Source organism: Cucurbitaria berberidis (genome assembly GCF_010015615.1).
Source record: "Cucurbitaria berberidis CBS 394.84 unplaced genomic scaffold K460scaffold_1, whole genome shotgun sequence".
NCBI classification, from domain to species: Eukaryota; Fungi; Ascomycota; class Dothideomycetes; order Pleosporales; family Cucurbitariaceae; genus Cucurbitaria; species Cucurbitaria berberidis.
This window is the reverse complement of record NW_024468935.1, coordinates 3,213,857-3,229,627: the sequence shown is the minus strand read 5'-3', so window position 1 is coordinate 3,229,627 and position 15,771 is coordinate 3,213,857. Positions and strand designations below refer to the sequence as shown.

Sequence of the window (15,771 nt, the reverse complement as noted above, 5' to 3'; positions counted from 1 at the left end):
CCCCTCCGCAACCCACAACTCCCCCATCCATCAACATGGATGCCGACGACCCAACACACAATGTCTTCAGCAGTGATCACCTGTGGAAGCAGTCCACGCTGTTGGAGGACCATGGGACATACGGATCATCTCTCTTCGCCCCCCTACAGCTAGACAGTAGGTCCCGTCGCGTCACCCAAAGGAAACGCGTCCAGCAAGATTAACCGTTCCTAGTCCCCTCAATCAAGTTCGACCACCCGTATGCGCCCAAGCATGACCTTAATCGCGAACTTCGCTTGCCGGATTTGGACACGTTCGAGTTTGGGCCGCTACCAGAACTCGATAGCCTCGATGAATCCAGCGTATCGATTGAAACCCCTCCTCTTGAGCCGGAAGAAGATGTTTGGGAGGCAGCATTCGAGCTGGGACCGGTGAACAGAGATGTTCTCTTCTACACATGGGAAGCATTTGAGAGGGGCTACCACGCTGAGAGTCGCACACCGTACGTGACCGAACGCGGTCCAGAGGCCGTCGATGCAGCCTTAGCAAACGATGCGGACAAGGTCAGTGCAGGAAGGATCGTCAAGGGAGATGCGCTCCTACTGTCGCTTTGGAACTTGGGTCTTGGCCGCTCGTCCATCTTGTTCCAGTTCAACCCAAAACTAAAGACTTTCGAACCTGCAATACCAGATGGCCGTGCTTCAGGTCTCAGCCTCCGTGCTGCCCAGAGCTTGACTGCACAGTTCCTCCACACTGGAAACACATTCTTGTATCTCAGATCATTCGCTGAACGCACATTTGCATCAACCTCATCCATCCCTGCAAAGGTGGCCTTGGCGACATCGGTATCCAGTATCCTCTCCACGTTAGAGGATAACCTAGGGAAACAGTCTACGAGAATCAGATCACTCATTCAGCTCCAGTATCAATTTGCGAAACCTCGCGAGATATTAATTCACGTTGCGCGCATGGTGGATGCAACAAAGCACGCCAAGACTAATGAGCAGCTATCATCTATCCTACATCACCGCCTACTGGAACTCGAAGAGGGCGAGGAGTATCTTCGTCAACTATCAAGTGAAGTCCTGCGTTACGTAGCGGGGCCTAGTCTAGAATTGCTAGGTGAATGGATTGGTATTCAAAAAGAACAGCAAACTGCGCCCATCTGGGAACGAAACAGCTTCGTGGCCATTGAGGACGCCTCAGCTGATCCAGCATCACGGGAGTTTACTTATCGATCGGAGATGATGCCGAGATTCATCACTCCGGAGGACGGCAATACCATCTTCGAAACTGGCAACAGTCTCCGATTCTTGAAGACGCAACATCCAGATCATCCACTGGCTCGCACAGAAAACTCAGTACTTCAGCCTCCAGAGTTAGAGTGGGGTTTCAGGTGGCAGGATATTGAAGCGATTGCCACTAAAGCAAAAGACTACGAAAACCGGCTTCGGGGGACGCTTCTACATTTCAGCAAAGGCTCGGCTATTGTTGCACAGAAGTGCACAGCCCAAACCACGGTGGATCCTGCGTCAGAAACCCAAATTCAAGGGCGAGATCTGGAAAAATACTTCCAGGATTCCATACGTCTGTTAGACGCCCTACCCAAGCCGTCTTCGAATATCTTACCCGACGAGTTACAGATAGTGATGAATGATATATTAGGCACGACAAAAGATAACTCGACGCACTCCATAGACTTTTCTCCGCCACTCGCCCTAGTGTCAGCTCTATCCTTCCGCCCACTACTCACTGCTCAAGCGAAGTTAGTCAATGCGGCCACTGTTCGCTTGGTCCTAAGATCACACCATCTACGGCTTCACCTGTCTTTGCAGCGGCAGTACCACCTTCTAGGTGACGGGGTCTTCTCATCTCTGTTGGCGACTGCTCTCTTCGACCCTGAACGGGAGAGTGCCGAGCGGCATAAAGGCCAAATGCGGAGCGGTGTGCACATGGGCTTACAGCTAGGCTCTCGGACATCATGGCCTCCAGCCAGTTCAGAACTTCGACTCGCACTACGCGGGGTTCTGAGTGAGAGCTATTATTCATCAGCATTATACCAGTCCACTCAAAAGGTGGGAGACATCGTATCGACAGGCATGCCGATCACAGGTAGAGACAATGATGAGCTTCCCGGGCAGCTGAACTTCGCCATTCGACACCTCACCGAAGCTGAACAAGAAAAGGTTATGGATCCAGACGCACTATCTGCACTTGACTTCCTCCGCTTGCAATATGTGCCCCCGGCTCCACTCAATCTTATCATTACGAGCTCAGCGCTAGACAAGTATGATCTTGTATTTAAGTTTCTTCTCCGTCTTCTGCGTATGCTGTTTGTCGTTTCACAGCTTCCACGCCACTACTCTTTCCTCGAAGCTCGCCGTTTCAGAATGGAGGCTCACCACTTTGTCACTATGCTTGCAAACTACGTCTTCCAAACCGGCATTGCAGAACACTGGAACAACTTTGATTCTTTTGTCAGCACACTCGAGACAAAACTTGACGAGGAAGATGCAGCCGGCGAAATCGGCACACGCGTCGTAGAAGGTATCGCCTCGTTGCGCGATGCGCATGAGAAGTGTTTGGACAGCGTCTTGTTCTCCTTGTTGCTGCGCAAACGACAGCGCAAGATCATGGGGCTTGTGGAAGAAATTTTCGACCATGTCCTGCTCTTTGCGAAGATACAAAACCGCGGTGCGAAAGCCAATGATAGTGTGAAAGAACTATATTCAAAGTTGAAGGGCAAAATTCGAGTGTTCTTGAGTGTTTGCAAGGGCTTGTCAGGTAAGAGAGGTTATGGCAAAGGTAAAGGAACCGCAGAGGAAAATTCGATGGAGAGGCTGGTTGTGGGTATGGAGATGAATGGGTATTTTGCGGGGTCGTAAGGAGCTCTCGATGAGGTTAAGAATGCGAGCTTACGCGAGCTATCCTACACTCGTATCTTAGATCGACAGGGATTGTCTAGCTGGACACTCCACTACTTACACGCGTCTAAAATATACGTGTGCCTACGATAGTACTATGCGTATAAAGCATCTTGCTGGCACCCTCAATATCCCACTCAACAATCCTCACCTCATATCCAACATGTCGAGCATACAACGCTCCCACGCCCTCGACAATCTCCGCATCTCCCTCACGGCACTAGTCATTGTACACCATGCAGCCATCCCCTACGGCGGCGCAGGATCATGGCTTTACACCTCCCCTCACCACACACCGGGATCTTCTATCCCAGTACTAGCATTTAATGTTATCAACCAAACCTTCTTCATGGCCACTTTCTTTCTCCTATCGGCATATTTCTCCAGTATAGCAGCTCAAAGGCGCACAAGGAGAGCTTTCTTGTGGGAAAAATGGAAGCGACTCGGCGTGCCTACGGCTGTGTATAGTGTGATTTCGAAAGGTGTTGTTCGAGGCATCATTACATGGAGACTGCATGACGCGGGGTGGGCTGTTGTTTGGAAAGAGGTTTTGGAGGGTGTCAAGGGTGTAAGGGGAGTATCAGGTCCAGTGTGGTATTGTGCTTTGCTGCTTATTTTTGATACGTTGTATGCTGTCCTCTTCCCGTCGCAGTTCACGGAAGCGATACCTACGCCACGAAACGCAATGCCTTCTAGCAAAGCACCTCCTTTCCGCACGACCTACGTCCTCATCGCTCTATCCTCTATATCAGTTATGTCTTTCCTGGTTCGGACCGAATATCCCGTGGGACTCGATTTCAAACCTCTTTGTCTCCAATTAGCCTTCGTCTCGCAATACGCTCTCTACTACATCGCCGGAATCTGCATTCACCGCTCAGACCGCACACTACAGGAAGCGATCATACCTCGCACTCTCCGACACTTAGCTGCGCTAGCCATCGGAGTCACTACTTTTAGCCTCTTCCAAATAAAGTCCTATGTCACCTCCGGTGGGGTCTTTATCGATGTCGTAGAGCAAGCCACAGGCGGCGTAAACCTCTTCGCCCTCCTATACGCATTCTGGAACGAAGTCACTGGCCTACTACTCTCTTCCGTTCTCCTCAAATTGTTCACTAGTCACAGAATGCTGGGGAAGAAGTGGCAGCCCTTCGGCGTCGACCTCGGGAAGTACAGTTACGCTTCCTTCTTAGTGCATACGCCTCTACTCGTGGACATGCAGTGCTTCTTTGGCAAGGGCGAGTTTGAGAAGAGAGGAGCAGTTTTTACGGCGATGACCGTGGGCATGCTGGGGGTGGTGGAGAGTTGGGGAGTCGGCTGGCTATTGAAGGAGGGTGTGGATAGGCTTGTTGGAAGAGGTTACGTTTAAGTTACAGGAGGACGATTGACTGACTGCACGAAGATAGGAAGTCAGAGGGTATTTCTGGCTGACGTGTTCTTTCTCTATGGCGATTTTGAAAGATGCACGTAGAAAAGCATTGACACACCTGATATCAGCCATGACCTGAATATGCTCAGGCCCCGTACGCACTGTCCGCTTCGAGATCCTTCATTGTTCTTCAAAATGTCAGTCATGATATAACATAGTCATTGCTTGAAGAGTCAACATATTCACAGTATGAGGAGTCAGCGCAGTCGTAGTATAAAGAATCTACCATTCCTCGTATTTTTATACAGAATCCACAACCAACACCCAATAACGAAATTAGCGACCGGTCCTCAAAACCCATCGGAAACAATTATCCCGAATAACCGATTAATAAGTTTACTTCATACCGACCACAAACATGTGCGTTGTCACCGTAGCAATATGTCCAGTATGCAAAACGAACAATAGCTCCCCTTACAAGGTAGAAGAAGACGAATCTAAACTTGAATGGAATTATTGTGACGACCGGGGAACTCCGGGGCACGAAGAAACATGGGAAACCCCGCTAGGAGGGAGGCGTTGTTCCTCCTGTACGCGAGATGCCAAAAGACTAGGCGCGGTGAAGAAAGATTTGGAAAAAGCCGAACTGCGTAAGCAAGAAAAGGAGAAGAGGGATCAAGAAGCTATAGATCAATATTTGAAACGAAGAGACACTGATGAAAGGTCAGATGAACAAAGGAAGACGGTTCATGACCTTTGGGGCATTGGAGGAAATGGGGAGGGAAGTGCGGGCGGGGCTGCATGAAAGTATGAGTGTGTGGACAGAGATGGGCTGTGGCGTTACGGGTCATTTGGCATGTTTGGTGTGAAAGGCGATACTGTTGTCTGGTTTGCATTTGGAAGGTGCTATATCTACTCTATGCTGAGCATAGATAATCATGTATTTGTTTATTACTTTTGGCGATAGATTGATTCCCAAGCTTCAAATTAATTTCGAATCTGTATGATCAGTACACAGAATCTTTGGAAGAGAGTCGGGGATCCACCATAGCATAGAGGTCTCTTATTATGCTTGGACTAATTGTGGTCATGAAGCGTACATAGGCTGGTTTACGGCACCTATGTTATGCGAGAATTGTGAAAATTGCGAGATAGAATCAAATGGGAGGCGCGATGGGTTGAGGGACAAGTAATCGAACGGTGGATGGTAGACTAGAATGCTGGATTGCAGTAACTTGGTACTGCTTTTTTTTTGTATATTTTGACAATTAACTTCTGAGAGTACACTTAATTGACTTTGTTGAATCGAGTTATGAACTCGTTCACAAACATCTAACATGAGAATGTAACATGCTCATAGCCGCTTATTTTCCAGATCCGATACTTGAAGATACCCATGATGAAGATGACGCATTGCTAACTTATCTTAAGGGCAATGAAAAGCTCAACAATACAACGTAGCGGCCGCATAGTTCTTTATTTGATCATGTTGTTTTGTTGCACTGACAGGAACCATCTATTACCCTGACTTTGCTTGCTACCATATGCGAGTCATAGCCGATGCACAAAATAGGCAGTGCGCGTCAATTTACAGTTTTGTAATTTTAATTCGTTCGTGGAGGATAGATATAGATTGGGTTTAGGGTCAATATATAGTGCTAAGCATACTGGTTGTCATTTACTCATTCTAAAATTGAGGCTGTATCCCAATTACATACTCACTCGATCCACGTGATATTGTACAGTGCTGTATGATTCATGTCTGTGTAACATCCCTTGACTGACTCTTAAGTATAAGTACAGTCAAGCAAACCGTACTCGCAACCTAAGTGCCGTATTATATGACAATTTGACTGCGTCAAGCTACCCGCCCACATAATCCACACGCTCGTTTCAGGATCTGTGAGTAATTTGTAGCAATGACTGTAAGCAGTCATTATGTGCAAATATAAATAGTCGCTCCCAATCTGACAATCAATCTTCTCTAATAATGACAATTTGTTTTGATACCACTAGAACAACGGTTCCGACGGCGAAAGCTCCACCTGCCCTTCTATACGACTAAATTAGCACCACTTAAATCCACATCAAGACAAATAACCACGAGTTGAGTAGATACAGATCTAATTAACATATACACATCACTATGTGTCGCCGAGTTCGAACGGTCTGCTTCGAATGTAGAAAAGCCGGGCCTAAAAGGCATCCATACACTAACCCCTACCATAAGCTGGAATACTGCCCTGGCCACTTTCCGGGTGCAACCGCGGAACAAATAGCGAATTGCCGTGGTGATGGCATGCCTAAGGACGAGCTAGACGTGATTGGAAATATGGTGTGTATGGATTGTCTTAGGAAACGGGGAGTGGAGTTCACGCAGGATGAGGAGAGGGAAAGAGAGAGAGAGAGGGAGAAGGAGAGGGAAATGGAGAGGGTAAAAGAGGAGAACGCAAAGAGAGAGGAAGCGAAGAATTTGAAAGCTAAGGAGAAGCAGATGAAAGCGGAGGAGAAAGCGAGGCTTGCTCAAGAGAGGGAGAGAGAGAGGGAGAGAAATAAAGAGGAGAAGACGAGGAAAAAGAATGAGGAGATGATTAAAAATGCTGAGAAAAGAGCGGAGGCGTTAAGGGAGAGGCTTAAAGTAAAGAATGATGAGAAGATGAAGGCGTATATAAAAGCGCAGGAGGACGACAATGATAAGAAGAGGAAGAAACAAGAGGAGTTTATATTGTGGAATCCTGAGGAGGAGAAGGAGAAGAAGAAAAAGAAGAAAACCCAGGGGAAGGACACTGGGGCTGCGAAGAGTAATGTTGGAGCGGCGGAATCGTCGGGAGGGCAGCAAAATTAGGGTTCTATGGAGAGGGAGATGGGAGGGCTCCTTTACACTATATATTCTCTTACAATGTCTGTTCCCTTATACTCTCTGTTCCAAAGGCCATGTTCATCTCTACGGGGTGGTATATCGAACGGAGGATAAAGTGTCTGGGTGTTCTTGACTGCAGACCACGGGAGATCATGTAAACAAACCCACCTAAATATGCTTGACTGTATTCTAGGACTGATTCAATCACTTCAACAATGTGGAAGGGTGCGAGAAGTATTGTGAATGTTCGACACGTGGCGCACAGACCAGTCGGGGAATCTAAGACCGATCCGATGGCTGCGGCGCGATGGCGACTTGTGCGCGGCGGGCATTTCTTTCGACTCTGACGTCCTTGTGGACACGACACACTCCAACAAAATGGCGCCGCTTGTTGACGACCCCAAGATACAGCAGTCGAGCCTGCACAATCCGCTGCCGCTGCAGCTGCACACCTACGTTTGGCCATTTCTGATAATATGGCCCGCCTGGTCTGCCATCTATCTTTCGACAGAGCGCTACGAGAAATACATCCAATCCTCGGAATGGACATTTGTCTGGGTCGCCACCATCCTCACTTTCCAGTCGCTGTTCTGGCTCATGACCCATTGGAACGTTAACTTGAAAAGTGCCTTCACCACCACGTCGGCCCGCGACGTTCGCTCCGCACAACTTATCAAAGTCCACCCCATCAAGAACGCGGGTGCGGCTGAGATCTGCAAATTGGTGCGCGACAATGTCGGTGGAAAACCTAACCTTTCGTTCCTCTTCCAGAAGCGCCGATTTCTCTACGACGCAGAGAAGGGCTCGTTTGCCCCGCTCGTCTATCCCCTCGACACCGAACCGAAGCCCCAGCTCCAGACGTTCCAACAGTCCCAAGGCCTCGTCTCGCCTGCCGAAATTGAGCGACTCACGCAACATTATGGCGACAACACGTTTGATATTCCCGTCCCGACCTTTACGGAGCTGTTCAAGGAGCACGCCGTCGCGCCCTTTTTCGTCTTCCAGATCTTCTGCGTGGGACTGTGGATGTTGGACGAATACTGGTACTACTCGCTGTTTACGCTCTTCATGTTGGTCGCCTTCGAGAGCACTGTCGTCTGGCAGAGGCAGAGGACGCTGAACGAGTTTCGCGGGATGAGCATCAAGCCCTACGAGATTCTGGTATACCGCCAGAAGAAGTGGCAGGAGGTCATGAGCGACAAGCTCCTGCCAGGCGATATCGTCAGCGCTGGCAGGACCAAGGAAGACTCTGGTGTGGCATGTGATATGCTCCTCCTCGAAGGCTCTGCCATTGTCAATGAAGCCATGTTATCTGGCGAGAGTACCCCGGTGCTCAAGGAGTCGGTACAATTGCGCCCTGGCGATGCTTGCATCGACCCGGAGGGTTCAGACAAGAACTCGTTCCTTTGGGGTGGCACCAAGGTTCTCCAGGTTTCGCACGGCAGCAATGCTGAGGAAGACGGTGGCCACGTGTCAAGATTGTCATCTGGAGTTCCGCCACCACCAGACAAGGGCGCCGTGGCTGTTGTCATCAAGACCGGATTTGAGACGAATCAGGGCAGCCTTGTTAGGACTATGATCTTCGCCACGGAGCGCGTGTCTGCGAACAATGTCGAAGCACTCTTTTTCATCCTCTTCCTTACCGTTTTCGCCGTCGCCGCTTCGTGGTATGTTTGGCAGGAGGGTGTCAGGCTAGACCGCCAGCGCAACAAGCTTCTGCTTGACTGTGTCTTGATCGTCACCAGTGTTGTACCCCCGGAACTTCCTATGGAACTAAGCTTGGCCGTCAACACCAGTCTTGCGGCCCTGAGCAAGTACGCCATCTTCTGTACCGAGCCTTTCCGTATTCCGTTTGCTGGCCAAGTTGACGTAGCCTGCTTTGACAAGACCGGTACCTTGACAGGAGAAGATCTCGTAGTCGATGGTATTGCCGGGTTGTCGCTGGGTCAGAACGGGGCCAAGCCCGGTCCAGATGGTGCGCATACAGGCCTCTTGAAAGTCACGGATGTCCCAACCGAAACTACATTGGTCCTCGCTACTGCGCATGCACTAGTTAAACTAGACGATGGCGAGACTGTTGGTGAGCCTATGGAGAAGGCGACCCTTCAGTCGCTTGGCTGGAAGCTTGGAGCTAAGGATACCCTGACCGCAGCGACAACTACTGCAAAGTCTCACGCCGAACTCGTCCATATTCGTCGCCGATTTCAATTCTCGTCTGCTCTCAAGCGACAAAGTTCCGTAGCCACAGTCCTTGTCAACAACAATAAGACTGGCAGGAAGGTCAAGAGCACGATCGCCGCTGTCAAAGGCGCGCCTGAGACGATTCTAAAGATGCTGGTAAATGCTCCACCAAACTACGAGGAGACCTTCAAGCACTTCACTAGAAATGGTGGCCGTGTGCTCGCTCTCGCTTACAAGTTCCTTTCTGAGGAGGGAGAGTGGGGACAAAACCGTATCAACGATCTCAAACGCGAGCAGGTCGAATCTGATTTGCACTTCGCCGGCTTCCTGGTTCTCCAATGTCCATTGAAGCCTGACGCTATCGAGGCTGTTCGTATGTTGAATGAGTCTAGCCATCGTGTCGTCATGATCACCGGAGACAACCCATTGACCGCCGTACACGTCGCCAAGCAGGTCGAGATCGTTGACCGCGATTGCTACATCTTAGACGCGCCCGAACGTGATGAATCCGGCGAGAAGCTTGTGTGGCGCAGCGTCGATGACAAGACTAACATTTCAGTGGATCCTACCAAGCCTCTTGATGCTGAAATTTTGAAGTCCAACGATATTTGCGTCACTGGATATGCGCTCTCGAAATTCACTGACCAACCTGGCTGGAAGCAAATCTTGCGACACGCGTGGGTATACGCACGTGTATCGCCTAGACAGAAGGAGGAGATTCTACTCGGACTCAAGGACTGCGGATATACGACCCTTATGGCTGGTGATGGAACCAATGATGTCGGCGCCTTGAAACAAGCTCATATCGGTGTTGCTCTGCTCAACGGTACTCGCGACGACCTGGATAAGATTGGCGAACATTTCCGCAACACGCAGATGAAGGCAGTGTACGAGAAGCAGTGCTCGTTGATGCAAAGGTTCAACCAGCCCCAGCCGCCTGTCCCCCTTTTGATCGCGCATCTGTACCCTCCTAGCCCAACGAATCCGCATTATGAGAAGGCTATGGAAGCGCAGGCTAAGAAGAAGGGTCTGCTCACCGAGGCCAATGGTGCAGCGAATGGTTCTACTGGCGCACTTGTCCAACAGCAGCCAGGCCAAACACAGCCAGCACAGGGTGCTGGTAATATTGCGCAGCAATTCCAAGAGAAGATGATGATGCAAGAGATGGACGAACTCAGCAATGAGCCGCCGACGATCAAATTAGGTGATGCTTCTGTTGCTGCTCCGTTTACTTCGAAGCTTGCAAACGTTGTTGCGATCCCGAACATCATCCGACAAGGTCGATGCACGCTTGTTGCTACGATTCAAATGTACAAGATCCTAGCGCTGAACTGCCTGATCTCCGCGTACAGTCTGTCCGTTCTATACCTCGATGGTATCAAGTTCGGTGACGGCCAGGTCACGATCTCAGGCATGATGATGAGCGTGTGCTTCCTATCCATCTCTCGCGCAAAAGTATGTTCTTCCACACCCTCCTTACAGACCTGTGCTAATATTATTGTAGACCGTCGAAGCTCTCTCGAAGGAGCGCCCTCAACATAATATCTTCAACACTTACATCATTGGCTCTGTACTTGGCCAATTTGCCGTACACATTGTAACCCTCATCTATGTATCGCAATACGTGCAGCGCGTCGAACCCAAGGATCCCAATCCCGACCTCGAGAAAGATTTCGAGCCCTCCCTCCTCAACAGCGCCATCTACCTGCTGCAGCTGATTCAGCAGATCTCCACGTTTGCGATCAACTACCAAGGCCGTCCCTTCCGCGAATCCATCCGCGAGAACAGGGGCATGTACTGGGGCCTCGTCCTTGTCTCTGGTGTCGCATTTTCATGCGCCACTGAATTCATTCCGGAACTCAACACGAAGCTGAAACTCGTTCCCTTCACTTCTGACTTCAAGGTCATGATCACGAGTATCATGGTGCTAGATTTTGGTGCCTGCTGGATCATTGAGAAGGGCTTGAAATGGGGCTTCAGCGATAACAAACCAAAGGATATTGCGCTAAGACGTCCGGATCAGTTGAGGAGAGAGGAGCAGAGGAAGCTTGAAGAGGAGCATGAGGCGCAGAAGAAGAAGAACGCCGAGATTGAAGAGAAGGCGCGTGCTGCGGGGTTGGTTACAGCTAAATGAGACTTGTGTCAAAAGAACTGAGGGGCATTGTGGAGTTGTTGTGCATAGCTTGCGTTAGAGTACGGGAATCTAGAATTTAGATGAAGTCCATACCCAGCTCTATAATACATTTTACTTCTCTACTCACTTTGTACGTGCTTTTGTGCGAAAGATTGCCTAGTGATGCGCAGATACCCCTTTTCGCAACCATCCGTAACAACATTCACCCACTGATAAACGTTTGTTCTTGTCATGTAAGTGGTAATGTTGAGCCGTGATGACTATGCTGGACTCTGAGAAAAACCCTCTGATACCTATATGATGTCCTTCAATTTTGCCAGCAACTCATCCATATCCTTCGCATACATATCAAATTCTCCAAAGACTGAGGTGACCGGATCATGCTCTTCAAAATCTAGGTAAGCTGTCTTGAAGCCTGCTTTACGTGCAGCAATCAGATCCCACGCATGCGCTGCAACAAACCATCTCTCGCCATCACCCTTCTTTCCCACACCGCGATTCGTTAGGTGTTTATTCGCATTCTCGTAAACTTTGACATCCGGTTTTGCAATCTTGAGCGTATCACAGCTAAGTAGATGCTCCTCATCAAGATTAATTCCAGCGGCATGGTAGTAGTTAAGTGACGTTTGGATACCGCCGTTCGTAACACCGTAGACATCCCAGCCCGCCTCTCGCAGTCCATCGAAACATCTCTTCAGGCCCTCTCGAGGCGCCATGGCCTTGAACGCCTTCATCACCTCCTCAATGTCCTCGTCCGTTACCGCATCAGCTGGTAAATCCACGATGCGGCACGCTCGCCGGAAAGTCAACTTGAGGATTTCGGCAATGGGCTTGTAAGATCCTGCCAGGCTGACATATGTGAAGTCGCGCTGTGCGGCGTAAAACCACGCAAAGAAGAGCGTCTTCGGGTCAACGGCTGCGGTGGAGAGCTTCGGACCGAGGCGCGAGTGGATTTTGTCGATGGGCACGGCGAAGTCAAAGCAGGTGCCTATCACGTCGAAGGAGGCAGATTTAGGCATCTTGTCGGTTCTGCAATCGTCGTGCTGTGGCTCCAAGGAAACCCCCGTGTTTTTGTGCTTTGTGGAGTAGCAAGAAGTTCACAGTCTAGACTCGGTAGCAACTAACTACCGAGGCTTATCAGCCGATGAGCCACTCCACCCAATAAGCCACCTCAACTAAAGTTAGCCATCCGCAAAAATAAAGTTGTAAAATTACTAATAAAAGTTATTATTATAAAATTTTTTAAAGTATTAGTAAACAAAAGCTTACAATTAATTTATACTATTTAAATTTTTATAAAAAGTTAATTTGGCAGCTGCGCGCAGTAGTTTTAGGTAAAAGTAGTAATAGCTGCAATATATTTAAACTATTACTTTTAGTATCTATAATACAATAATGCTTTGCTATATTTAAATTTACAAAATATAAAATTATTTGCTTAATATATTACACAGGCGAGTTAGTTGCCTAGTTAAGTTAGTTATAATACTAAGATTTTACTAAAATTAGTACTATGCACAACAGTATAGCACTATAAAAAACTATAGTAGTAAATTATAATAAGCTAATTTATTTAAAAACTACTTTTACTTTTTGCTTATATATTTATATATTATATTTAGCTTTACTATAGTATTTATAGCGCCTTTAAAAAGGCTTACTTGCTTTAATATGTGCTTGCTTTTTTATTTTTTTTTTATTACTACGCGCCTTAAATTCCTTTAAAATTATTAATTAAAAACTATTTTTTATTATAAAAGTTTTTTTTTTTATATTTATTTTTTTTTATATAATTTTTGTTGCGTAGCGGTTTTATTAGCTATTTAAAACTTAATAATTTTTTTTTGCACTAATATAAGCTTATACGCAATTATAGCTGCACTTTTTAAAATTTTTTTAAAAGCTTTAACTATTAAAATAAAAGAACTATTTAAGTACTTTTAAATTTTTATTTTAACTAGTATTAATTAAAATTTAAATTTTAAAGTATTGCTTAGTATTTTTAATTTTTAAAAACTGTTTTTAATAGTAAGTAATAGTAGAATATATAATTAAATATTAAGTTTTAATATTACAGCTTTAAAATTAAAAAAAACTAGACTAGCGCTTTTAAAGCTATTTAGAATATTATTCTTTATAATAGCAGTATTAAAAGCTAGTTTAAAGCATAGTAAAAATTTAATTTTAGTAATATAGTTAATGTTATTACGCATTAGCTTTTTAGTTTAGCATTTATACGCCTTTTTTAAAAGTGCAAAATAATTTATATTAAGTAGCTATAGTAAGTGCAATAAATACAAAAGTATATAAAAAATAATAATTTTTTATTTTTTGCAGTACTGCTAGAATTAGATTAATATATAGCTTTTATAATTATTAATAATAAGCAGATAATAAGTACTAATAACTTTTTTTTTAGTATATTTATTAAAGTACTTTAATTACTTAAAAATAAGCTTATTTATTATTTAGCTATTTTTAGAAATTATAATAATTTAATTATAAGGCAGGCTATTTTTCTTATACTAGGCTAAAAAGTAGTTTTTGCCTATAAAAATAATAAAAAGTAAAATAGCTTACTTTATTATATTAATATTTTAAATTACTATTACTTACTTTTAATTACTCTACTGTACTATTTTCGGCCGTTTTTAATAGTTAGTACTTAAAATAATAGTTTTATATAATATTTAGCTTATTATAAAGCTTATTTTATTAAAATTGTATATATTTTTATTTTAAATACTATATTTAGCTTTTATATTTTTTATAAGTTAGAACTAGCCTTGTACAAGCTTAGAATTTTTATATAAAATTTTTTAGTAATTATATTTTTAAAAAATTTTAGTATTAAGCTATAAATATTATCTAACAAACGTGCTAGCCTAGTTCCTGCTAATAAGTAATTGTTTATATTTAGCTAGCAAAGTATTAGCTATATTATTTATAGCAGTTAGTTAAGGCAGAAATTTTTAGTTTTTAAAGTAAAGTATATATTAAATAATTACTTTTTTTTCTATTAAAAAAAGCTTTATTTTATTAGGCCTAGTATTGTATTATAAAGGCTTTTTTTTTAGTTAATTACTAAGTATTATTTAAAAAATGCTGTAGATCTGCGCAGTTTTTTATTAAAAAAAATTTATATTATATTTTAAAGCCTAAACTATAAACTATATTTAATTTTTTTTTTAAAAAAATTATATATTATTATATTAAGGCATTGCGTTTAATAGTAGAAGACTACTAATTTTAGTAGGGTTTTGGCATTGTAACTAACTTAACTAGGCAACTAACTCGCCTGTATAATATGTTATATTTATTTACTTTATTATAAAGTTTTTATAAAGTTATAGCTTTTTTTTTTTATTACTTTTGCGCGCGCGCAGTAGCTTATTTTTAAACTACTACTATATATTTTTTTACAGCGCGCTTTTTAGCAAGTAATTATACTACTTTTGCTTTTTTTATAATCTTTTTTTTATATAATATTGCTGCTGCTTTTAGCTTTCTTATTTTTTTTTTTTAGAATTATTTAGCTTTATTTTTATATTATTTTACTACATTGCGTGCGTAAGCTTTTTAAATAGTTTTTAAACTTTAAAATACTATAGCGCTATAAAACTTTTTATACTATTAAAAATTTAAAAATTTGCTTTTACTTTTATACTTTTTTTTAATTAAAAATATATTATAAAAATTTTTATTTTTATAGTAAAAAAGCTTATTTTGCACCTAAAAAAAATATAGTACAGAGCTTAATTATTTAGCTTTAATTTTTGCTTTATTTTTTATAGTAACTTTAAATAAATTGCAGAGCTAGTTCTAAGTATTTTTATTATTATTTTTTCTATTTATTAACTTTTAATTTTCCTGTTATAATTGTATTTTAAATTATTATAGTATAATATTAATATTAAGTAGCTTAATACTTATAGCTTTAAATATTTTTTGTATATTTATAAAAATAAATATAGTATTATAGGCAGCCTAAAATAATAAGAAAAAGTTGCTTTTATTTATAAAAATAAAAGCTTAGCTATAATAAAAGTAGTGCGCAAGCTTAATTAAATAAATAGTTAAAAAAAGTAAAAAAAGTACTATATCTAAAAGTTATAAACTATAAATTAAATAAAAAAAAATATTATTAAAAAAATCTTATTAGCGTTGCAAAAGTCTATAAAATTAGTAATAAAGTAGCTACTATAGCTATTAAAAATAAAAATTTTATAATTTGCCTGCGCTTTACTTTTTATATACTAATTAAAAACTTATTTAAGCTAGGCTAAACTAATATTATTATTAAATTATTTAAAAAAATTTATTATAA

General features: G+C 43.5%; 6 protein-coding genes across 6 annotated transcripts; 5 read left to right on the top strand and 1 right to left on the bottom strand.

Annotated features, from left to right (window-relative positions):
* Window positions 1-35: 35 nt before the first annotated feature.
* K460DRAFT_271016 (uncharacterized protein) lies at window positions 36-2,864 on the top strand (the record flags this gene model as incomplete). The annotated part of the gene is made up of 2 exons (XM_040927700.1): window positions 36-156; window positions 214-2,864. The coding sequence occupies 2 exons, from the start codon at window positions 36-38 to the stop codon at window positions 2,862-2,864; spliced, it is 2,772 nt and encodes a 923-aa protein (XP_040793343.1).
* A 202-nt stretch (window positions 2,865-3,066) lies between these two features.
* K460DRAFT_400817 (uncharacterized protein) lies at window positions 3,067-4,269 on the top strand (the record flags this gene model as incomplete). The annotated part of the gene is made up of 1 exon (XM_040936365.1): window positions 3,067-4,269. The coding sequence occupies one exon, from the start codon at window positions 3,067-3,069 to the stop codon at window positions 4,267-4,269; it is 1,203 nt and encodes a 400-aa protein (XP_040793342.1).
* A 418-nt stretch (window positions 4,270-4,687) lies between these two features.
* Window positions 4,688-5,074, top strand: K460DRAFT_350791 (uncharacterized protein; the record flags this gene model as incomplete). Its single annotated transcript, XM_040931528.1, has 1 exon — window positions 4,688-5,074. The coding sequence occupies one exon, from the start codon at window positions 4,688-4,690 to the stop codon at window positions 5,072-5,074; it is 387 nt and encodes a 128-aa protein (XP_040793341.1).
* A 1,779-nt stretch (window positions 5,075-6,853) lies between these two features.
* K460DRAFT_361545 (uncharacterized protein) lies at window positions 6,854-7,115 on the top strand (the record flags this gene model as incomplete). The annotated part of the gene is made up of 1 exon (XM_040932484.1): window positions 6,854-7,115. The coding sequence occupies one exon, from the start codon at window positions 6,857-6,859 to the stop codon at window positions 7,112-7,114; it is 258 nt and encodes an 85-aa protein (XP_040793340.1).
* Window positions 7,116-7,507: 392 nt separating this feature from the next.
* Window positions 7,508-11,444, top strand: K460DRAFT_400815 (cation-transporting ATPase 4; the record flags this gene model as incomplete). The annotated part of the gene is made up of 2 exons (XM_040936364.1): window positions 7,508-10,765; window positions 10,815-11,444. The coding sequence occupies 2 exons, from the start codon at window positions 7,508-7,510 to the stop codon at window positions 11,442-11,444; spliced, it is 3,888 nt and encodes a 1,295-aa protein (XP_040793339.1).
* A 293-nt stretch (window positions 11,445-11,737) lies between these two features.
* K460DRAFT_400814 (HAD-like protein) lies at window positions 11,738-12,463 on the bottom strand (the record flags this gene model as incomplete). The annotated part of the gene is made up of 1 exon (XM_040936363.1): window positions 11,738-12,463. One exon carries the CDS (start codon window positions 12,461-12,463, stop codon window positions 11,738-11,740), a length of 726 nt encoding a protein of 241 aa, XP_040793338.1.
* Window positions 12,464-15,771: the final 3,308 nt, after the last annotated feature.